Raw genomic sequence first — 25,397 nt, 5'->3', positions numbered from 1 at the left:
GTATTTGAAAAGTTTACAAAAGAGTCTACATCATTACTAGATGAGCTTGCTTTAATTAACAATGGAAGTGATAAAGGAAACCAACAGGAGAAAGAAAGGTATGTGGATTGCTTTCTAAAATAGACATCTTTCAGCATAAGTCTTAACTACCAGTTCAGCTGGTGTAATGTGAAGGGACTGGTGGACAACACAAGTATTTTTCAGCAATTTGTTTTCTGGCAGGCACTAAGGTCCTGATCCTGTAACTGACTGCATGTGGTCACACTCCTGTTCCTGTGCACAGTCAATTGCAGGTTCAGGCCTTAGCAACTAAGTAAGCAAGATGCACTTGATCCCAGTGTCCCTTTGCATTCTCAGTTTGGGAATGACCAATGAAGTGAAGCCCAAATTATTAATGTGATGATCTGTTATATGATGCCACAAAGAGCTTTGATTAACAAGTTTTTCACTGACCCTTCCATCCCTAGCTTATGTGGTTTTGTGTTTTAAGTGAAAGGAGACAAAATGGGATGAGTCAGCACTAAAGCATAAGCCTCGAGTTTCAAACTCTAGTTGTTTGCAGTCAGATTCTTTCCATTATTTTAATCACAGTATACCTACTAAGGTTTAAAAACTGCTAGTGACAGTCACAAACTGTCAGAGAGAAAGGGCTCCAAGGAGGAGGTCACTGCGACTATGCATTTAGTTAGATGTTTGGAAATAGGGAGAAGAGAGAAATGAGAAGGTCTGTATAAAGTTGTAAAGGGCACAGGTATCTGAATTTTTGGTATTTATGTGAGGTGGTGAAATCTGATCTTTTGTGTAAATAGAAATGCAGGACGTTCCCAAGTGCAATAAACCTTCTTTGAAAATTATTATACAATGTTAATTGATTTATAAATATCCACATTATTAATATATCTGTCTTTCTTGTCTTTAAATACCAAAGCAACTAGACCATGCTAATAAGCAATTGCTTGCCAGACTTAATTTTGTTTTAAGTTATGTTTTGCCATATTATTGTACCAAAAGTGTTTTCATTTTTATCTTTTCTATTACTTTGCTATAAAATATTACTATGTGTATGTTTACAAAGAGCCACAGAGACCAAGGATGGGTAAGATAGTGGACTAGGACTCGGCAGGTCTGAGATCAGTTCTAGGCTCTGCCAGAAACTCCCCATATGACTCTGGGCAAGTTGCTGAGGTCCTGATCCTGCACTGTCATGCTTGCTGGCAGATAACAGTGCAGGAGCAAGGTTTCTGTCTCCCCATTCCCCATCTGTAAAATAGGGATAATTACATTTTTTTTCTCCCACCATTTGTCTGTCTTGTCTTCTATAGATGGCTAGCTTTTTGAGGCAGGGACTATCTCTTACTATGTGTATAAAATGTAGCCACAATCTCAGTTGAAGTTTCTTGGTGCTATTGTAATACAACTGATTAATAATATGTTTACATTTTTATTACAAGGTCTATGGATTTAAACTTTCTTCCATCTGTTGATCCAGAGACAGTACTACAGACAGGTACAGTCAATTGAAAATGACAATTTTTGATCGCTACTGTAGTTTGTCATTGTTTTTAAATCTTCTGTGAAAGCATAAAGGATGAGATGCTAATATCTTAACTACATAGTGGAATAAACTTAACAAATGTATTAACATTTGAATTAAAAATAAAACTTGAAAAATTTATGTTGGTAAATGGAAAAAACTCTACATCTCTTCTATGAAAAAAGAGTCACTATCTTAACAATTTAATATCCTTTACAGTAGCATCAGACCTAATTCTTTTTTATTGTATGAATTAAATATATTGCCTCTGAAATATGCAAGTTGTCACCACTGAAGAATGAGTTACTCTCATTAGCCACCAAATGGCTACAGCACAGACTGCATTTGCCCCACATGGTTCTGACAATTTGCCTCAGGCTAGTTCTGGGCGCCATTTGTACAAGTGAAATGTCCCCATGCCTGTTCAGCGCTTACCTTCTCTCTTGAGTGTCATCAAAGCAATTAAAAATTATATAAGGTAATTATTTTCCTATTACAAAATAAACCAGTTAAGGATAATGGTAGTGATCTAGATTTGAACTAAAAATTTCCTTAACAATCCTGCTTCATTGGATAAAAGGAAATAAGGCATAATACAGAGATCATGGTCTTAGACTCTAAGATAGAAATATTGGGAACGTTACCTCAGCACCCCACTAGCCAATCTGTGAGTCATATTAATGTTTGCCACAAAAATCTACTGTGTCTCACATCCTCTGCCTGCATGTCTTAGATCTCCCATAATAGAAAACAGGTATGTGAGAGTAAGACATTGATGCAGTATTAAGGTCCTCTGCTGCAATCTGAAAAGCTCTTAACATATACTGAGTATTCAGATTATACCAGTAGAACTTGAAAGTCTAATTTTGCTTTGGTTATCTCCAATTGTAGTTGGTGTTCAGCCAGTAGATGGCTCCTGTGGTTGGTAATGGATTACAAAGCCTTCCATTTTTTATTCTGTTGAAATTAAGCCCAGATAATTAGTGAGTGAAAGTTCTTAATCTGGGTGGTTCGAGTGTGAAAAGAATTGGTGACCTCTGTTCAGTTTCTACAAGACAGCAGTCCACTTCACAAAACCCACCACAATTGGCTATCTTATTGAGGGTCTTTAATAAGCCATAGTTTTGAATTGTCTGCATAAATTAAAATCTTCTTCCTTCCAGGTCAGAAATGAGGCAAATAAATTGGGGCAGAGATGGGGAAGCTTACACTGTTGAGGTCTGTGTTGTACCTCTTCTGGGGTAAAATAAAGGATTTCAGTTGCCCGGAGCTAAACATTCACCGTCTTTCACAGACTCCAAATTCACACTTCAATTCTCTATTTTTAAGAGTTCCAGTATGAACTAAAAAAAAATTAAATATTTTTCCTATGAAAATTTAAAATATTTTATCACTGAAAAGTGAGTTACAAGTCAATAGAAATTCAAGCTTTTGTCAGAACTATAGATTTGGAAAACTCCTAGGATAATTTGTTTGCCTGGTAGCCATCCTCCTTTGCCTTGTTGTAAGTTTTATATATAAAACCACATGGATGATAAAACATAATCTAAAAATAATCTTTTTATTAGCTAGTGAAATAAAAAAAATTGTAGAGTGAGATTTTAAAAAAATCACTTGGATACTTCCAAAGCCTTATTCATTTCACATATTTTTTTTTTTATATTTATTAGTACTTTAATAACATCCTTAATTGTTCCATTGTCAGAACAATAGAATGTGACTTCATTAGAGAATTCAGATGTATGTAGCTTATGGTAGACCAGGGAGCTTTTCACTTTTAAGGTAATAAAAACCAAAAATGACTGTTCATTGGCTTACATGAAATGAATGGTGGTCTCAGCCCACTTCCCCATAGACAAGTCCCCAAATCACAAAAAGCTATCAAGTTTGGAAATAACTGGCCTTCTTGTTGACAGTCACAGCAAAGGATTGAAAACATATAGAGACTATGGTAGTTGCCTACCCACTGTTGCTAAAATCCCCTTCAACATTTGCTTAGTTGATTTTACTTTAAAGCAGATGTATGTAATATTACAGTGTTTACTTTTCTCTGCAAATAGCTATTTACTTTTTCTTTTTTTTTTTTTTACTCAACTATTTTTTTTTAATCAGTTTTTTGTTAAAGCAGGTTTTTTGATCCCTGTGGCTTGTAGCTGTCATGCTGGATAATTTCCCTATATGGCTGGTGTCCTCTGTGAAACCTGTTGCTGATTTTTTTCCCCCCATTTTCATAGTGGGTAGGAAACCATGCTGCAATAATCCCTACCCATCACCAACACTTTGCTGGCAGTGTTAAAAGCTAAGCCACAGACTGAATGGGCCTTGGGTAGGGAGCCCATACATCCCATTTTGGCCAGAACAGTCCCTTTTTTAAAGGCCTATCCTGGCTGTCTCGACTTTTTTGGCAAAAGTGGGCATTGTACCGTTTGTTCTTGCCAACCTGATCAGTTAGCAAGAGCAAGCAGGATAAATGCTCACTTTTGTCAAAAAAGTTGGGTGTGGAAGAATATGCGAGGACGCAAGTGGCGATGTCAGCCCTACCCGGGGGGTGGGGCAGGGAGGCAGGGCTCAAGCAGGGGAGCGGGCAGGCAGGGCTCGGGTGATCAATGATGCCAGCCCCAGCCTTGACCAGGGAGGGGGCCTTGGGCCAGCCCTGCATGGGAGAGGGAGGGGCTCAGGCCAGCCCAGCATGGGGGAAGGAGAGGCTCAGGGAAGGGGCTTGGTCCAGCTCTCCATGGCAGGGGCAAGTGGCTGGAGCCAGCACTGGGCGGGGTGGCTCGGGCAAACCCAACCCAGTGTCCCGCTTTCCCTTTGGGAAATATGGTCACCCTAGCCTTGGGAAACTAAAATAGCTACTAACTCCTATAGTTGGGCCCTCCCGTTGTAGCTGAAAAATATTGTTGGAGCAATGTGGGGGAACAGGTGCCATTTGTGTTTAGGCTTCACAGTGTAGTGGTTTGGTTTGGTGTTTTTTTTTTTTCTGGATTTATGAGAAGGCTCACTCTGTAGTTTAAAGAATAAAACCCAGATATTCCCAGTAAACAAATATTGAGAGCCTGTTATGTTAAGCTTATCTTTTATAATGTTTAAAGCCTATAATTTTATTGTTTTGTATGTTACCCTCATAGTTTCTTTAAACTAATTGGAACAGAAGGGAAATGGTAAAATAGTTTTTTTCCTTCCTTATTCTATCAGATTTTTTATTTTATTATTTGTAAGTGGCTTGCATTATTATTTCAATTATTAACCCCCCAAAAAACTAGGTAAATAGTTAGTCAATGATGGCCAGACCCACTTCACACCACAAATAATTCCATAGAAATCCCTGGATTAAGGTACTATTTAGTTTGAGTAAGGGCTTGTCTGCACTACAAAATTACATTGACTTTATCTAATTCGACCTCGAGCCTTCGAATTAATTAAGTCAATTGTGCGTGGCCATGCCATGCTCATTGTCTCGATGGAGTGTGTCCTCACTAGCAGTGCCTGCATCAATGAACAAAGCAGTGCAGCGTGGGTAGTTATCCCAAAGTGCCACTTGCCACCATGTGTTTTGGGAAGTTTGTGCAATGCCTCATGGGATCAAAACATTGTTGCAGGGGAGAATGGGAACATTGCATCGGCATCCCATGATGCACTGTGCTCTCTCCCTCATATCAACGGCAAACAACTCAGTGGTTTTCATGCCTTAAAACCGCCGCACGTACACCATAATCCCAGAAGCATGGAGCCTGCTCAGTTGTACACTTTTGCTGTGAGCATCTCAAACACCTTGCGCCTTCTCCTGCAGTATTTCCAGAGCCGAAGTAGGGTCCGCCGTGCGGAACAGAGCAATGTCCTGCAAGCAGCCCTGCTGCAAGTCATTGGAAAAAAAACAATTCACAGTTGCTGCTGGAAGTCACAGAGCAGCTGCACTCTATTGAGTGCCATTTCTGGTCCCATGAAACAAGCACTGACTAGTGGGACCGCATCGTTTTGCAGGTATGGGATGACGAGCTGTGGCTGCAGAACTTTTGAATGCAGAAGACCACCTTCCAGGAACTTTGTGCAGAGCTTTCCCCTGCCCTGCAAAAATGAGAGCTGCTCTGACAGTGGAGAAGCGAGTGGCGATCACTATTTGGAAGCTTGCAATGCCAGACAGTTACCAGTCAGTGGGGAATCAATTCAGAGCAGGTAAACCAACCATGGGAGCTGCTGTGCTCCAAGTGTGCAGGGCAATTAATCAACTTCTGCTACAAAGGGTAGTGAGTCTGGGAAATGTGCAGGACATAGTGGATGGTTTTGCCATCATGGGGTTCCTTAATTGTGGTGGGGCGATAGATGTCACATATATCCCCATCTTGGCACCAGACGACCTTGCGAAAGAGTACATAAACTGAAAGGGATACTTTTCAATGGTGTTACAAACACTGTTGGATCACAGGGGACATTTCACCGATATCAACGTAGGATGGGTGTGAAAGGTTCATGGTGCGTGCATCTTTAGGAACTCAGGTCTGTTCAAAAAGCTGCAATCTGGGACTTTCTTTTCAGACTACTAAATGAACATTGAAGATGTTGAGATGCCTATAGTTATCCTGGGGCACCCAGCCTACCCCTTGCTCCCATGGCTCCGCCGTCTGGACAGCAGTAAGGAACGGTTCAATTGTAGGCTCAGCAAGTGCAGAATGGTGGTTAAATGTGCCTTTGGTCATTTGAAAGGGCACTGGAGAATTTTACTAAAAAGGTTGGACCTTAGTGAGGAGAACATCCCCATGGTTATAGCTGCCTGATCCGTGCTCCATAATATCTGTGCAAAAAAAGGGGGGAAATTTTCCACAGGGGTGGGCAGTTGAGACGGATCTCATGGCAGCCATTTTTGAGCAGCCAGACACCAGGGCAATAAGAAGAGCACAGCAAGGAGCGCTGTGTATCCGCGAGGCTTTGAAAAGCTATTTCAGTAATGAGTCACAGTAATGTGAGCTGCTTGTCTGCATTGTGCTTTCCCAAACCTTCACCTGGAATGTATCACTGTCCCTGTAAAGCCAACCCCCCACCCAAGCCCACTGCTTCTACTCAATAAAGAACATTTATTTCTCGAATCCATTTACTTTATTTAACAAACCCAAGTAAAGAGGGAGAACGGGGTGGGTGGGGAAGGTAACCTTGGGGAAAAAGGGGTTATAAAGTTGGAACGGGAGAAACATTTTCAGCTGTGTAATGTAACACTGCATTCCAGACCATCAAAGGTCTGTGAATAGGTGCCTTCTGTTCCTTGTACCCTCCCCCTGTGTTAAGTGAAAGGGATGATGGACTTTTCACCCACGCCTCATGCAATGCTTGGGGGAGGGTGATTCTGCACCAGGCGATGCTGTCTGTTCACCAGGGTCTGCAGAGGGAGTCTACCCTCCTGCTTCTGTTCCTGCAGTTCAACCAGATGCCTCAACATGTCTACTTGGTTCCTCATAATCTGAAGCATATCATCCTGCGCCGCACGCTTTTGCTTATTGGAAGCTTTCCTGCTCTCCATGTCCATGTCTAACTTCTTGGACAGTGAAATCCTCCACGCTTGCAGCTCTGTGTAAGCTGTCCCGGAGGCATTCATTATCTTGGTGAACATGTCCTCCCGCGTTCTCTTTCTCCTTCTAATCAGCAAAAGTCTGCTTTCATGTGTTGATGTCACACCAAAGGACACATTTCCAGCTGTCAGTCGTGGGGAAAAATAAAGGAACCATTGTAAATGAATAAAATGTTTCCATAAAAAGGCCGTTTTCATAACAACAACAAAAAACCACTTATTACACTAGGTGCAAGCCATAACTTAATCAGAATCCGTAACCATTCACTGTGCTGCTCCTGCCATAGTGAGTAGGCATCCTCCCCCAGCCCCCCCACTCCCCCCCCGGTTCATGGGTGACCGCACTTTTAATGAATTTTATGGCAGGCTCATGTCAGGAGCAGAAGTAGCTAGTTGAACAAAGGCCCTTCCCATAGCACCACGGGAAACTGTTTACAAACGGGGTTGGGGGGAACATTTTCACTCCCAAATTGCGGAATCTCAGCCACTTTAAACTACTTGCCAACTCATGCCGAGTACAGTAAAAGCACATTAGCGGCTGTATGGTTTGGCGATCCAATGTGTGTGTGGGGGGGTGGTTCTACATGCCCTTTTTTTGTTTTGTTTTTTTTTCCTTGTAAGAGCACTTTTAATGAGAACTTCCCCTGTTACCCCTAGGTGACCCTATGTGATATCAGTCTCCTGAGGGTAACAGAGGCGGAAAGGAAGGAGATGCTGCTAGTGTCTGGGTATAGACCCGGTCCTTATGCTGCTATGCTGTGTACCGCAATGATGCCAGCAGAATTAATGCAGGAGTTGCAGGGAAGGTGTCCTACCATGGTGGAAGAAATAAGACTGCCCTGCCCAGAAACCTTCTGCAAAGGATTGCAGAGTATCTCCATGAAAGTTTCCTAGAGATATCCCTGGAGCTATCCCAATCCACATAAACAGTCTTTTCCGGGGGCCGCCCTCTGCATAGCTGGAGCAGCCTCTTGTAAGCAGAGAACCACAGCATCTCGCTTTGTCTTCACAGTAAACATGCAGTACCACTGAATGGGTGTGCCCGTTAAAGTTTAACTGGACTTTGATTGTAACTGTATACTCACCAGAGGTTCCTTCCGCGGCATCACGGTCGGCCACTGTGATGTCCTGTGACCCACGGGGCTCCAGGGCTAAAAATATTTCCTGGCTCTTGGGCAGAATAGATCCACCACTTGCCTGTCTCCCATTCTCCTCCTCCTCCTCCTCTATTTACAGAGCTTTCTAGATGTTAATTGTACCGTGGGCAATAGGAAGTCAAAGAATTTTCACTCTTGAAAAATACTAGAAAATATAAATATTTAAAAATAAAACCTTTAGAATATTGTTCAAATTTAAGGAAGACAGTTTGCTTTCAGATGGTGGTTTTGGTGAAAAAATCCCCTTAACTGCCCTTTCCTATATCTACTACTTAAATACTTTCTCTTCACATTTTCAAAGCCACTAACAAGGCATGTAAACAGAAGAATACTTTATTATAGAGTTTAGTTTATTAGAACCAATAGAATTGAAGGTCTGATTTACTCTCAGTTAAATTATTCAAAGACCTTAAAGTGTCTTAGATCCGATTACTCCCAAAAGAGAACTTCTTGGAATCAATAAAGGGACTCCTGAAACACTTTTTGAAAATCTGTTGGAAACTACCACAGATTTGAGAAGGAATCTTACTTCAGTTCAGATTTTACATACTATTCGCTTTGTGTGTGCATACTTTTTTGTTCTTCCCCTCCCCCTAAAATATACTAGGCCAAATTCTGTCCTAATTTGCAGCCAGTACAGTCCTGTTGACAAAGGACAGTATTTTGCCTGTTGTCTACAAAGAAACATCATTAAATGTGCCAGTACACTACAGTTCATTAGATGCAAGAATATAGTGTCTGTTAACCTTAAAAGCTAATTTCTGCCTCCTAATGATTTTGACTGTATCTGTGTTTAATAATTATGATTGTATTGCTCTATTTATCTTTAAAGGTCATGAGCTATTATCAGAGTTACAGCAGCGTCGGTTTAATGGTTCAGATGGAGGGGTCTCATGGTCTCCCATGGATGATGAACTGCTTGCTCAGCCACAGGTCATGAAGCTATTAGATTCACTCCGAGAACAGTATACGCGTTACCAGGAAGTTTGTAGACAACGTAGCAAGCGCACACAGCTAGAGGAGATTCAACAGAAGGTAATGCAGGTAAGCACCAAGATTCTCTTGGTACCATATTTTTTTTTTGCAATGTCTAAGACTGTTAAAAATAGTTATCTGCCCTCAGTGTATTCCTCTGGCGTGCATCTGTGAGTAATTTAGGAAGCACATGCCATATAATTCTTTACTGCTTAATTCTAAATATCTGAGAAGTCTGTCATAAGTAGCTTATAGTGATATATTTTTAAACTAGATTCAAACTAAATATTTCACTTTGTAATAATGTTGAGTTCTCTGTTAGACCTCTGTCTGGATTGAATACAATAGACAATTCTGTTACATTTTTTTGTTTATATTGAAATTGAGTCTTACGCTCTGACCTTTAGGTCTGGATAAGCTGCAGTTGGTGTAAGACTAAGGGAGTTGGAGGGAAAGTTGCTTTACTCAGGCTTTTGTGCTTCCTTTGATTCTGGGGCTGCTAAGTGCTGATTTTGCCTGATGTTCTAATTTGACTGCTTGCAATGGTTTTCAAAGGGCCTTTTTGACAGGTAGAGGTCACTAGAATGCAGTAATTTCCAGACAAGCTTTCTCTTCCAAGCCCCCTATGCTGGGGATTCTCCTACACCTAATGAATCCTCAGTTGGTCACTTATGCCAGCTTTAAGCCTTCCTTGCACTGCCACAGGGCTAAGCACCTAGATCATTATCAAATAAGCATTCAAGAAAAAATATTATGACGGTAGTTTTGTTTATATCGTTAAGTTCTTATTTGAGTGCTACTCCCTGTGTGTATTCGACATGAGTGTGCATGTGCACCATGCACCTGAGATTGTAGATTTCTAGCAAATAGTGTCTGTTCATCTGTGTCTGTGCAGTTGCTTTCCTCATGCTACTAATCGAGAACATAAGGTGTGTTATAAACCGATGCCTCTCCAGTTTTTTCTTACCACCACATGGCTTGAGTTGGAATCCTCTGTGTCCACATAGTTAGAGTTTTTAGTTTCTTCTACCCCCGCCCCTCCGGTGGGGAGTGTTTTCCTGCAGACAAAAACTATGTCCAGAGTCCCGGGGTTTAAGAACTTTGTCACATTCTCCATGAGCAGTGAGCACCAATGCTGTTGTCCTGGAGAGGTGAATATCTCAGCCAAGTGCAGCACTTGCTGCTCATTTCTTCCACAAATCTTTAAGATTCAAGGGACCCAGCTGAGAAAACATCTTATGGAGAAGGCTACATGATCTCAATCTGAGGAGATTCCCCCTTATGTCAGCCTCAACTGACAAGCAATGCCCCTCCAAGCATGAGTTCAGGAGTGGAAGCCGGAGCTGATAAGCCCAAGGAGTCCAGGGTTTCTCATAAGAATAAGGGGTGCACTCATGAGCATAAGGACAGATCTCCTGTCACGATTGCTTCCAAGAGAAGAGATCCCTCCCCAGCTCCAGCCAAGTTGGGTGAGCCCTCACGTCCAGGTCATAAGGACTTGTGCCCACTTAAACCTTCCAGTACTGAGAGCAAGGTGCTAAGGAGAAAGGATCTGCTGATACCAGTGTCTGCTCCAATTCCTATGCCTAAGGATCCGCAGCCACAAACGCCATCTAAGAGTTCACATGTTGACGCCTCAACGGTACTGACCAGTCCCCATAAAGACCCGCCATCCACGATGACCATGGATGCACCAGATCTGTGAGTCCTGACTACCGGAACGCCCCAGTCTCTGCGACTAACCAAAATGTACACCTTACCAGAGGATATCTTCACCCTTCCTTATCCCCAGTCTTCTTTGGGGTCTGACCTTCCTGAGAGACAGTATGACACTAGAAGTTGAAACTACATGAAGGAGAGAGAAATGTTACCCTCCTCAGTACTTAGGCAGGAGCTTTTACCCACTGGCACCAACAACTCTGATAATTGAATAGGAACTGGCCTTCTCTTCAGAGGAGTTGGAGGTTCCAGATTATGGATCCTTCACTCCCACATGGGAAGATGAGTTCAGACAGAGACTCAAGAAGTTCTGGGGTCCATCATCTGTCCTCCACCCACATACAGCTACTCAAGGGATTGAGGGTATCTATTGCCATGGGGACCCCTCAACCAGTTAACCCTTCATATTGGCCCTATTGGGGTCCATGGGGTCCCTACAGTAAACATCCCAAATCCATCCATCCATCCCACTGTATTTCTCCCACATGACACCTGCTGGCATTGTTGGAGTTTGAGGGCGAGGATACTGAACCAGATCCTCAGGTGCTGATGGGTGTTTTGTCTGACCTTACCAGATGAGACAGTTTGCCCCATCTTCACCATCCCTGCCTGATGACCACAGGCAATATCAGGAACTTCTTCAGATAGTTATGAATGACCTCCACATTCTGCTAGAGGAGGTCCAAGGTAGCCAATATTAGCTCCTTGACATTTTATAACCCTCTGGTCCCAGTAAGGTGGCTATCCTGGTAAATGAGACCATCATGGAACCAGCTAGGGTAGTCTGGCACACTCCAGCCTGCAGCACCTCTACCCCCAGAAGGGCTTAGAGACAGTATTTTGTACCAGTCAAAGGAGCGGCGTTTCTCTTCACACACTCAGCACCCAACTCCCTGGTGGTGCAAACAGCCACTGAAAGATCTTGATTACAACATCCCAAGACTACGCTGGCAGATAAGAGTTCTTGTCGACTTGACCCTCAGGGGGTGAGGGAAAGGTGTTGTCATCTGAGTCTTGGCTCCGTATTGCTAACTACCCAGCTTTGTGAGTAAAACATGTCTGGAAGTCCAAAAACCAAACTCCCTCAAGAAGACAGAGAACATTTCCAGGCCCTCATTGAGGAAGGCCAACTGGTGAACAAAATATCCCTTCAAGCTGAAGTTGATGCAGCTGACACTGCATCTAGAAGGAGAGCCACAGATATAGTCATGAGGCATGAGTTTTCACTGTGTTCCACAGGGTTCCCCAGGGAGGTTCAAAATATAATAGACAAGTTTTGACAAGTTTATTTATCGAGAAGACTGACAAGACTCTAAGCTCATTGAAAAACTCTAGAATAACTCTCTGCTCCCTTGGCATTTACACCTTGCCGCTGAAGACACAACACTATAAACAGGTGTACAAGCCATGACCATCTCCCGAGCTGTTCCACCACCAGCGCTCATTTGAATCACTGGGCAAACACCAGAGTGTACAAAGACCTAGATATACAGCTTTCCCTGTGACAACCACAACTACTCAATCCCATCCACCATCCAGAGGTTATTTTTGACAGGACAATCAAGAACTGCCTGTATCTGTTGATGCCATCTACCACTGACCACATGTTCTGTGTGTCACCTTTCTATGAAGGTCACCTTTTTAGTTGCCATCATCTCATCTGGAAGGATGAGTGGACTGGGAGCACTTATGGCTGACCCACAGTACTCTATTTTTCATAAGGAAAACATTTCCCTTTGCCTTCCCTGGAAATTCATTTCTAAAGAAATTTCTGAATTTCACGTAAGTCAATCTAAATTTTCTTCCCAAAAACCTCATGCTTCTGATGAGGATAGGAGACATCTTACCACTGAAAATGTAAATCCAGCAAGAAACTATTTTCATTTGTGTGGTCACTGAAATCTTCAAAAGAAAAGAAAAACCCAAACTCTTCTTCTTAAAAACAACAACAGAAGTGTAGTGTATAAGATAATAATAACACTACTGCATAGCTCACAAATGACATAAGCAGGGCATGGGACTTTTCCTGTAGTTGGATAATATTCAGATTGGCTGAGCAAGAATTGCTGATTGAAATAAAGTTTATAACCTAGCCTGGCAAACTGCCTTCATTAATGCATTTAAATAGACTTGTTTACTGGGGCATCAACCTCAATTTGCATCATTTTGATTAGAAATAATCATCCATTTGCTCTGTCTACGTTACTGATGCTGCATAATAAATGAACAGAGTCTTAGCACAAAATGAAGCTATGTGTTCTGCTATTTTGTTTAACCAGTTTTAAAACGATTGTTGAAGGCATCAAGTAATATACAAAAATGCAATAAAACGTTGCCTAAATTTAAACGATAAGGTAACCTGTCTAGATTCACAGCCAGAAATATACACACTGTATGTAAGAGCGACAACCGCAGTGGGTAAGCTGCCCACCAACCAATTTCTTGCTCGCATCCTTTTTCCTGCCAACGACTGGTCGCTTAATCAGCTGATAGTTCATTTGATATTGTTGACAACTGGCTGAGCATCAATTTGAATTTTATCTTTGAGGAATTGGTTTGTGCCTGCTTTTCTAAGCTTGGAACATGTCTATAGAGTAGAATCTTGTAACTTTACATACAAGGTTGCCACACATATTTTACCAGGACAATAATGATCAGCAAATTATGAGTTCTCAAATGATCCCTCACAAGGCATACTTTGTACAATCAGTTATAGTTCTGTAAAAAAGGGTGAATGTAGGGATGCAGACTGTCACAGAGAAGAGTTCCCAAAAAAACGGAATTAACTGTCCCAAATGGATGGATATTGCAAGCTGCCACAATAAGAGTCCTGCCTCCTGTGGAGTCCTGACTGCACCTAGGGCAAGGCTTCAGTTGGTGATTCCACACTTGGATGACCCTAGTATTGCTGATTCATTCCACCTGTGTTTTCTCTCTCTCTCCTTCCTTTTTTATTTTATTTTTTTGCCAGTATTGCTTGCCATTTCTGGTTGTGTTTACTCCCAAGTCTCCATTTTCTGCTTTCCTCCCCTTCTCTTCTTAGTGTATGTGCAACATGTCTCAGGTGGCATGAGACTAGGATTCATCACCAAATTTGTACCGTTGTCTGGATCATTAGCTTCCCCGGCTTGGGCCGGGTATTGACAGGGAGTGGAACATGCCCCCCTCCCCTGCTCTGCCTCACTGTGAAGCTTTTAGTTCTCATCCACTTTCAAAAGTTCTCACACCCTTTTTCCCAGATGTTGTCCTGTTCGCCCTGTCTCCTTTCTTCTGTGTCTTTCAGATTCCTGCCACTCTTCTACTACACTCCCCAGGTTTTGCTCTTTTTTTCTGTTCCCCCGTACATAGTTGGCAATGTTTTTCATGTACATCCAGGAACAATTCTCTTAATAAGCAGGATGTGGGAGCTTCCAGACCCCCAGTTGATAAACAGTTTGGTGTATGTTTTGGTTAATTTTAGGTTATTTTTTTCCTAGAAGGGTTAAGAAAAACAAACCGAGAAATTATTCTAAACTGACAAAAATGCACATAAAACACATGCCTCCCAGCCACTGCCTGACTTGAAAAACTGTCCCTCAATAATAATGTTGTTCCCCTTGTCTCTCATCTCACCACATAGCTTCTTCTGTCTCTCCCTGGTAAATGGCCTCTCTGGCCTGCATAGAGAGTGCAGGATCCTCGGCTGGGTTCTCTCTGCCATGCACCCACCCCATGTCTGCTGGCTACCTCTCTCCAGTGCATGTATCTGGCACAGATCTCTGCATTTGCTGAGCTAAGCACAGCTCTAGAAGCAGCTGCCAGGGATCAGATGCAGAAGCCAGCAGCCAGTAACTGAGAAGACTCCAGTGAGGAATAAAGCAGGAGGCTGCTGAGCAGTAGTGTTACAAAGTCCCAGGACAGTTTCCTTGGAAGGGTTTTCCCAGCCAAACTAGGATCACTGACAGGTATACTGGTATCTTCCCTTCTCTGCCTCTCTCCACTGATCCCAGAGGAGGCACCACACAGGATATGGCAGGACAGGATGTCTTTCTTAAATTGTAAACTCTTTGGGGAAGGGATTGTCTTTATTCCATTTATACAGCACCTAGCACAATGGGGTCCTGGTTCATGAGTAAGGTTTCTAGCTGCTACAATAATATGAATAATGAATAATAATGGTGTCTTGAGGCTTCTGTGTTACCTGTGTGCTTTGGGAGCAGAGAAACAGGCTGTTGGAAAGACAGTTGTGTCAAACTGTAATACAGGCATGGATAACTGTAGATCAGGTGACAAAATTGGGTGGACTTTCTGAATAATCCAAGGATAGTCATAGTCACTCTTGTGCACTGTTGTGCCACGACCTTCCATGCTGACAGAGAAGTCTAGGATAAATCCATGTTCTTCCCTTGTTTTCCCTTTGGTGAGGCTGTATTCCCTGAAAAATGGGTGTGCACAAATCACCAGCCAACTGAGTTTCATTGTATGTTTGCATATATTCTTGTTATTTAAAAGAAAATCTTTTGATTAAAGAAGAGAAGCTGTTTGCCTGTCCTTTGTCATTGTCTCATAATTTTGGGGTCTCTGAATTCCCAGTCATTTCAGGACTCCTGTGTGGCTTCAGTAATAAGAAGTGGCTTTTTTTCATATTCTATATTTCCTACATACTTTAATCTTAGAATTTATGCTGTCGGTATAGTCTAATACTTCAAACTTAAATATAATAGAAATATACATAAAGAGGCCAATATACATAATTTTAGAGGCCATTTCATCTTAATTGGACAGTTTCCCAACATACAAATCAAAATGAATTGATGGTCCTTGGTTACAAAAATAACACATTTGACACTTTAATCTTGGGACTTTCCAGCTATAGATTAGACATTGAGACCTTTCTTGCAAGCTATTTTGCAAAGACAGACCCCTGAACTTTTAAAGGAGACACTGGCATCAGTGAGGCTTCATGTGGGTGCCTCCTTATGTCAGAGGGGTCAGTTTACAGGATGAAGGGCTATTTTTTTAAAGCATTTTATGTATTTCTAATATTTTGTACTGAAAACGTGCTTGTCACCTGTTTGTCCATTAACATAATTGTTCAACAAAGCAGGGAGAAAACACCTCTCTCATGAGTATAAAGATGTGTCCAACATTTCAGCAATGCTGACACATGCACTCCAATTCATTGATCTAGGCTAATTTAAATTTGTCTGAAAATGAAAGATTTTTTTCTTATCGAGAAAGGTAAGGGTTTTATTATCCACTTTATTGATACAGATGTAAAATGACAAATATGAGTGTGCCAAATTTTTTGTGAGCTATGAGTTTCTAGCATGAGCTAGGAGCCTAAGGTTAATGAAAAGTACATTCTACCAAAGGCATACGAAATCAAGTCACTTCCAAAGTTACTCAGAATATCTAACTTTTTACCGAATTTGTGGTTATATTAATTTGAAATGAAAAGTACATAGAATTTTTAATAGCATGAGTGGAACTGTTTTACAACCTGTTGAGAATCTTTGATTTATTTGTTGTCATCTAAACTATTATTTTATTAACAGGTAGTGAATTGGCTTGAAGGACCTGGATCAGAACAACTACGAACCCAGTGGGGGATAGGTGATTCAATTAGAGCCTCACAAGCTTTGCAACAGAAACATGAAGAGATTGAGAGTCAACACAGTGTGAGCTATTCCCCCCCTTCCCCAAGTTACAACATGATTATGAGTACATATAATTAATTGTGAACAATGTAGTCCAGTGACAGATTCTTAGGAATTTGAGCAGGCAGTGATTTATCGGGTATAAAGAGGAGTATCTGCACTGTTTTAATTACCCCCTATGTCCTTTAGATACAGATTTTTATGGTTTCCAGTGTAGATAATAAAATCTAATTATATGCTTTTTGTGTGCGTGTTGATGTTTTAAAAGACACCGTGACAATTTGTACTTTCAGTAAAAGTGAAATAAAAACAGGGAGAGTAAGCCTGAAAAAAGAACATTTTTGAAAATGTTTATGATAAGATCTGTGCTGCTCTGGTACATGAGATGTTTAAATTTGGAGCTTATTTGGCTAGAACCTACCACTGTCAGTTATCACTGAACGTGGATTTCAGTTAACAAGATTTGAAATACAGTTTAGTTTGGAATAAAATTTAACAGCTTATTTCTAACTTTGCTGACCAAATACTATACAGTAACTCCACACTTAAATTCATCCCAGTTAACGTTTTTGGTGGTTACGTTGCTGATCAATTAGAGAACATGCTCGTTTAAAGTTGTGTAATGCTCCCTTATAACGTCGTTTGGCAGCCGCCTGCTTTGTCCACTGCTTGCAGAAAGAGCAGCCTGTTGGAGCTAGCTGGTGGGGACTTGGAACCAGGGTGGATCAGCAGCCCCCCCGTCAGCTCCCCTATGTTCCCTGTGTGGCAGCTGCCCAGCAGGCTATCAATTGCCGGGCAGGTCAGCTGTCCCTCCCCCCACTGCTATGTGCTGCTCCTGCCCTTGCCTTGGAGCTGCTCCCAGGAGCCTCCTGCTTGCTGTGCATGGGGAGAAAGAAGGGTGCTGATGTCAGGGTGTCCCCCTCCCCTTCCCCCGCGCTCCTGTATCTCATCTCCACAGAGCAGGGGAGCCACAACAGGGCTCAGGACGGAGGGAGCTTGCTGGCAGCAGCTGCTGTCTCAACTTGCTGATCTACTTAAAAAGGCAGTGTACTTAGGGTGAGGTCAGCATACTTAAAGGGGCAATGCATGTCTCTCTCTCACGCACACTCTGTGTCTCTGTCTCTCTCTGCCATGCTATCTCCCCTCCCTCCATTCGTGCTGCCTTGTAGAGTGTGAGGCTAATATTAACAACTACATGTTAACCCTTGAGGGCTCAGCTGAGTGCTAGTTCATCATTTATCAGTAAGGCATTCCCAGGGAAATATCCCATCCTCTGACTTCAGCACCTCAACCAGGCTTCACAATCATCATTGCTGTGTACAGTATTAAATTGTTTGTTTAAAACTTATAGTGTGTGTGTGTGTGTATGTGTATGTGTGTGATGTCTTTTGTCTGGCAAAAAAAAAAATTCCCTGAAACCTAAGACCCCCCCCCCTTAATTAATTCTTATGGGGAAATTGGACTCACTTAACATCATTTCGCTTAAGGTAGCATTTTTAGGAACATAACTACAACAGTAAGAGAGGAGTTACTGTACTACTTTTCACTATAAATCTGTTTACAGACACCTTTTGCAGACCTTTAGAAATAGAAATATCCTCTCTATACCAACTGATTTATTGTTACTGAGATTTGATTACTCAGCATTCAGCCAGGGGAGGCTGCCTACTGTTTTGTTCTTTCTCTGCTGAACTAAGCTCCCTAAGTCACCTACTCTGAAAAGTGACAATGTGTAAATGGCATTTTCTTACCCAACGTCTCTGATTGTTATGTGTATAGAGGACGGGTCGGCAATCTTCAGCATACGGCCCATCAGGGTAATCCGCTGGCGGGCCACGAGACATTTTGTTTACGTTGACCGTCCATAGGCACAGCCACCCCGTAGCTCCCAGTGGCTGTGGTTCACGGTTACCAGCCAATGGGAGCTGCGGGAAGCGACACGGGCCGCAGAGCCATGCTGGCCACCGCTTTCCGCAGCTCCCATTGGCCAGGAACGGTGAACTGCGGCCACTGGGAGCTGCGGGGGGCTGTGCCTGCAGATGGTTAACGTAAACAAAATGTCTCACGGCCTGTCAGCGGATTACCTTGATGGGCTGCGTTCTGAAGGTCGCCGATCCGTGGTATAGAGAGTAACTCTGTTTGCTTTAATAACAAAATAATTGTAATGTTTTATTCATTTTAGTATTGTAGAACAACATAGATATAGAAGACTGGGCTGAATTCCATTCATGCTTACACATCATTAACAAAATGAGCTAAGTTCTATTGGAAGTCCAACTTTTGTCCTTAGGTCCTTACAATCCCACCCCAGACCATGGGGTGCAGAGGTGTGACTGAAGTCTGAATTTGACCTACAGAATAAATATCACTGTTGATAATGCACAAGCAGGAAAGAACACAGCCTGGCTTTCAGTCCCAGTATGAATTTGCAGCACTGGCAGTTAGAAAAAAACATCTTTAGACTTATCAATTAAGCAAATTTGATCTGGAAATCATTGACATATTAAACATGGAACCCCATTTACAAAGTCACTTTTCAAAGTAGTTCTGTGCCTGAGTGCGTGTGCATGTTTTTGCCCTCTAATCTGGGAGCATCTCCTATAATTGATCTGGAGCCAATTGCAGTCTGCCTTCTTCTCTTCCTCCTTTATCATTTTCCTAATTTTCTACAGTCTCTCTAGATCAGTGTTTCTCAAAGCTGGTCCGCCGCTTGTTCAGGGAAACCCCTCTGCTGGGCCAGGCCGGTTTGTTTACCTGCCGCATCCGCAGGTTCGGCTGATCGCGGCTCCCACTGGCCACGGTTCGCCACTCCAGGCCAATGGGGGCGGCGGGAAGCAGTGACCAGCACTTCCCTCGGCCTACACTGCTTCCCGCCGCCCCCATTGGCCTGGAGCAGCAAACCGTGGCCAGTGGGAGCCACGATTGGATGAACTTGCAGATGCGGCAGGTAAACAATCCAGCCCGGCCCACCAGCGGCTTTCCCTGAACAGCGACCCGGCTTTGAGAACCACTGCTCTAGATACTTATTTCTTCCCTCATTTCTGAAGTCAAACAGGGTGCGTGTCTGATTTTATCTCCTCTCCACTGCTCTTCCCCTCCCCAACTCCCTCTTCATTACTTTGGAAACGTCTTCTATTTATTATTGACAGTATTGCTCTCATGTTGCTTTAGTTTCTGGAATGCTTCTATTTGTTTTTAATATTCTATGTGAATCCAGTCTTGAAAAAGAACTGCTTTAGATTTCTAGATAATAAGCAATTTGTGACCTATTTCATAGTTTCTCTGCATGTCTAATATACTTGAGCTCATTGTCTTCAGTCAAATTTCTGCCTTTTCTTCATGGTCATGACTTGTGAGAGTCTGGTCAATTTGGGTTTAGAGCTGGTCATTTGATTTAAACAGCCTTGATTAAGTGCATTGCAGGTCTTGTTATTGAAATAATCAACAGTGTACTTGTAGTTTTAATTCTGTTAGATATTGGCAGCTTTTGCTACAATTGACCATTTTTGCCTTGTTTATTGGGCAATGACAAAATAAAGCATTAATCACTAAATCAGGTATTTCATTAATACAACCAATAGGTGGCACTATTCTCTTACGTTGGAATTAAGTAGGACGTTTGAAGGTCATCTTGTCAGTAGACCAAAATAACAAAGATGTCTAGCAGCCATATTTGGTATTACAAGTTTATAACAACATCAGATGAACATTGGATTTCTTATCTTGATATATGAAGTAGGCTTTCATTCTCCATGAATTCTCCATCATTTGAAATGTTTTTCTTACCTAAAACTGTATATTATGGTTTCAACAATATAAAGGTATATATGGCAACACTTTGGAGACACCTTCTCTCATATAATGAAGAAACTTTAGAATAACCTGTTTCTATATTTTGCTGTCCCATTTTACTTGAAAGATATTTAATTCACTCTGCCTAAAATATTTTTCTAATGACATTTCTAAGTTTATTGCTAGCAGTAGTAATATTGCTGAAAGCAATATCATTTGATTCAAAGGCAGTCTTTTAATAATTGTTTAACGTCATGCTAGAGCCTTATCATTGTTCCTGTAGCATACCATGAATACCTTAATGATAATTAAATAATGGTTTATGTTTAGACAGTGGAATTTTTGTGCTGTGCAAGCGACTATTAATGGAAATGTGTTTGCAGTATATGCCAATAGGCAGGTTGAGTTTAGAGTTTTTGACAATGGACCTCCCCCCTACCTTCAAGTAGTATCAGTAGGATCAGAAATTCATACTTTTTTTGTAAAACTTGCAACTATATTTTAATTGATATAGGGCAGAGTGGATTGATTTTAAATCACCAATTTTAATCACAAATTAAATCAACAAGCAGGAAACCTTGATTTAAATAATTGATTTCAATTGTGTTTTCATTTATACTTTTAGTTGTTTTTCTAAAGAGAGGTTGATTCTCATTAGTTGCTAGCCATTAAAACATGTTGATTCGCAGCTAAATGTATCCTTTATTTACACTACATTTTGGTGCTCCTTTTTGCTAACGGGGGGATATGCTATCTATGCACATTTAAGCAGTTATATACTTAAATTTTATATTTTTAATTTGGTTGGAAAATGGCAAATGAGTCATTTCTTATTTACTAGATTAATTATTTTGCTTGTGATTTTTTTGTGAACTTCTGGTTGGGTGGTAATTCAAATTCAGTTACAAATGCACACAACCAGTATTTTATATATATATTTTTATTAGATAAAACTACCTTAAAAGTGATGGATACATAAAGGGAAAAAAAAGTTTATCAAAACATGTTTTATATCAATTAGCTTGAAATGCATTAGACAAAGGAAGTGTTATTGGTAGTTAATTGACTGAACTGTTTGTTTTTGGTTACTTCAAGATTTTAGAACTAACAGATCTCACCCTCTCACACCTAGTTTTTATTTATAGGCTACCTCAACACTAGAAGCTAGGGTTATGATTCCCAGCTCACGTAGACATAACCATGCTAGCTCTCATGGAGATAGTACGCTAAAAGAAGTAGTGTAGCTGTGGCAGCATGGGCAGTGGCGAGCGAAGGCACGTGTTAGCCATCCCGAGTACATACCTACAGTATCTAGTTGGGTTTGAACTTGGAGCAGCTAGCCTATGTCGTCACATTCCTCTGTCAGTGCTACTGTGGTGACTATTTTTAACATGCTAGTTTGATGAGAGTTAGCACATGTATGTCTACTTGAGCCGGGAGTCGCATCTCTAGGTCCAAGTTTAGACGTAGCCATCGATTGGAAAAGGAAAACAAGCTTTTCCTGCTTTTTCAAATCCCAATTGGTTTCTTAACTTGGAATAAACAGAAGTGAAAAAAAGTATTCTCTCTGCACCTGCAGCAGAGGCTCCTGCTGTCAGAAGCTGGTTTGAGACAAGCTTTTGAAATACACAGAGCTCTTCTTGAGGTCTGGGAAAGATACTGAGAGAGTTACACTAAATACGAGATCAAACAGATAATTTTTGCATTCTTAGTTAGCACTTAGTTTCGCATAAGTAGTACCTTAAACTATTCAATCTTCTATTTAGTTGTGACACACTCAATACCTTTTCCAGACCTCAAGAAAACCTGAAGAAGAGCTCTGTGTAGCTCAAAAGCTTATCTCTCTCACCAACAGAAGTTGGTCCAATAAAAGATATTACCTCACCCACCTGGTCTCTCTAATATGCTGGGACTGACATGACTAGTACAACAATACTGCATAAAAGCTGGTTTATCACTTCAACAAACTCTGGTTCTAGGTGCTTAGCCAGTGACTTCTACCAGTTCAGTTTGACTTTCTTGGTGGTAAACAAGTGCAGCTTAATATTATTTTTTGTATTTAACTTAGATGATTTTAATAGATTTTTAGTAGTTTAAATCTTAAAATAGGTTGTCAATTTCATATTTAATTTTACATATATTTATTTTTTAAAAGTATATCTGTATTTAAATTTTAAAAAATCAGATTATTTAATTGTCCATTTTCGAATCATCGATTTTTATCCATCCTGATACAAGATGCAAAATGCTTCTTGGCATGTCAATTTTCAAAATGCTGCATAAACCTACACTTACTGCTCTTGTAGCTGAAAGATTCCACTGATATCCCATAAAGAAAAATATAATAAAATGCTCGATACATTCAAATGCATGTCATTTAAAAAGAAATAGATTTATTTTGGTGTTACTTTAAAGCTTTAATCATGTGGTTCTTGCTCTTTTTTTGTAGGAGTGGTTCGCCGTATATGTGGAGCTTAATCAGCAGATTGCAGCACTGCTAAATGCTGGGGATGAGGAGGACCTGGTAGAGCTGAAAGCACTACAGCAACAGTTGAGCGATGTCTGTTATCGGCAGGCCAGTCAGCTGGAATTTAGGCAAAATCTGTTACAAGCAGCGCTTGAATTCCATGGTGTTGCCCAAGATGTAAGCTTGGTTTTAAGTGTTTACAGGCTTACTTGCCGATACACCGTTGACATAGTATTATTGAAGTTCACTATCTTGTACAAGGTGTATTGAGAAAACAAAGTAACTTCTGTGAAAAATGCAAAAGTCTTCATTTATTGGTAGCCTGATTGAAATACTGTTGTTAAGCCTGAGGCCTTCTGTTTTGTAAGAGGAATGTGTATTATAACACTAGACCAGGATCGGCAACCTTTGGCACACGGTTCGCCATACCAGGCCAATGGGGGTGGCGGGAAGCGGCGTGGGCAGAGGGATGTGCTGGCCGCCGCTTCCTGCCACTGCCATTGCCCTGAAACGGCGAACCGCAGCCAGTGGGAGCTGCGATTGGCCAAACTTGCGGATGCTGCAGGTAAACAAACCGTCCCGTCCCGTCAGGGGCTTTCCCTGATGGACCGCGTGCCAAAGGTTACCAATCCCTGCACTAGATGTTCTTGGTTTGGCCTTACATTTCTGTGATATTTAAGTTGTAAAATAAATTATGAAAAGAGATTCAGCTAACTTCTCTTTACTTATATTTTTTGACTGGCTGGTTCTATTGCATAGGGTAGAATGTTCTTCAGAGTTTCTCTGTAAGATATTTTTCAAGCTGTCGTTTGTCTGAAGTGGATTTTATCACAGGACATGGTGTTTTTTCTTTAAAGCCCAGTTGCTGTAACCATGTATTAGGTGATAATTTCAGCTTTCATTTAAAAAAAAAGTTTCTAGCCTTTATGGATGTGGAGAAAAGCTTGAAAACCTGATGTAAGTGACCCTAAATGCTCAGGAACCAGAAGGCAAAGAAAAAGAACCCAAAATTTGTTTTTTTTTAATCTCATTATTTTTAAACTACTCTCATGATTTTGGGGAGCCTGACTCATGATTCTGGAGCGCTTGGGCTTGGCAATACTGAGAGTGCTTATATGTCTTTTAAGTATTTATTGCAACTGTAACGATTTCATTACAAAGAATGGTTACATATCAGATATAAGGTTTGTCTTTATCCCTCTCTATTTCAGTTGTCTCAGCAGTTAGATGGCTTATTAGGGATGTTGTGTGTAGATGTAGCACCAGCTGATGGAGCATCAATTCAGCAAACTTTAAAACTGCTTGAAGAGAAGCTGAAAAGTGTTGGTAAGCAGAAAATTGCTGAAATACAGAAATATAAATTATACTGGATCAAGTATTTGAAAGGGACAAATGCTGAGGACAACTTTTTCCATTTTTATTTAATATATTAAACTAATTTTCACCTTGCTCAGTTCTTCCTTTACACTCTTTCACCCCTTTCTTATATATAGTAAGATTACCTCTCCCCTAGCTGTAAAACCTGCATTCTCAACTGCATGTTTATCCCATATTTGTTTGTGCCGTTTTCTGTGGCTAGTTTATATGACAAATGATAAAAGTAATATGCACACAAATGAAATATATTGTTACAGTACAGTAACTCCTCGCTTAACATTGTAGTTATGTTCCTGAAAAATGTGATTTTAAGCGAAACGATGTTAAGCAAATCCAATTTCCCCTTAAGAATTAATTTAAATGGTGGGGGTGGGGATTAGGTTCCAGGGAAATTTTTTTCACCAGACAAAAGACTATATTTTATACATATACATATATACACACACACACACACACAGAGTATAAGTTTTAAACAATTTAATACTGTACACAGTACTGATGATTGTGAAGCTTGGTTGAGATGGTGAAGTCAGAGGGTAGAAGAGGGTGGGATATTTCCCATGGAATGCCTTACTGATAAATGATGAACTAGCAATTGGCTGAACCCTCAAGGGTTAACACACTGTTGTTAATGTAGCCTCACGCTCTACAAGGCAGCACAAATGGAGAGGGGGAGACAGCATGGCAGACAGAAACACACCCTGTGTGTGTGTGTGTGTGTGTGTGTGTGTGTGTGTGTGAGAGAGAGAGAGATGTGCATTGCCTCTTTAAGTACACTTACCGCACTCTTAAGTACATTGCCTTTTTAAGTAGATCAGCAAGTTGAGACAGCAGCTGCTGCTAGCAAGCTCCCTCTGTCCTGAGCCCTGTTCCCCACCCCAACCCCGCTCTACGGAGATGGGGTAAGCAGGGCGGGGGACATTACTTGTCTCTCCACACCCCCCTTCCCCCCCAGCAAGCAGGAGGCTCCCTGGAGCAGCTGCAAGGCAGAGGGCAGGAGCAGTACATGACAGTGGGGGGAGGGACAGCTGAACTGCTGGCAATTGATTGCCTGCTGGGCGGCTGCCGCACAGGGAACTTAGATAGGGTTACCATTCGTCCGGATTCTCCCGGACATGTCCGGCTTTTTAAGCTAAAAATAGTGTCCGGGGGGAATTTGTAAATGTCCGGACTTTCCCCC

The 25,397-nt window shown here is 41.4% G+C and overlaps 1 protein-coding gene across 8 annotated transcripts in view; it reads left to right on the top strand.

Moving 5' to 3' along the window:
* Positions 1-25,397, top strand: part of SESTD1 (SEC14 and spectrin domain containing 1) — a 119,848-nt gene that overhangs the window by 76,386 nt on the left and 18,065 nt on the right. For 7 of the 8 annotated variants that reach the window (XM_034785779.1, XM_034785782.1, XM_034785780.1 and 4 more), the window contains 6 exons: positions 1-98; positions 1,452-1,507; positions 9,081-9,292; positions 16,480-16,602; positions 22,823-23,017; positions 24,052-24,166. In XM_034785779.1, coding sequence (XP_034641670.1) covers positions 1-98; positions 1,452-1,507; positions 9,081-9,292; positions 16,480-16,602; positions 22,823-23,017; positions 24,052-24,166 — 799 coding nt within the window. The remainder of the gene's footprint in view (positions 99-1,451; positions 1,508-9,080; positions 9,293-16,479; positions 16,603-22,822; positions 23,018-24,051; positions 24,167-25,397) is intronic. The other variant, XM_034785784.1, reaches the window with a different exon arrangement.

The sequence above is a fragment of the Trachemys scripta genome, chromosome 11 (genome assembly GCF_013100865.1).
Source record: "Trachemys scripta elegans isolate TJP31775 chromosome 11, CAS_Tse_1.0, whole genome shotgun sequence".
Lineage (NCBI taxonomy): Eukaryota > Metazoa > Chordata > Testudines > Emydidae > Trachemys > Trachemys scripta.
Note: the sequence above shows the minus strand (reverse complement) of the source record. Positions and strands in the feature narration are given on the sequence as shown.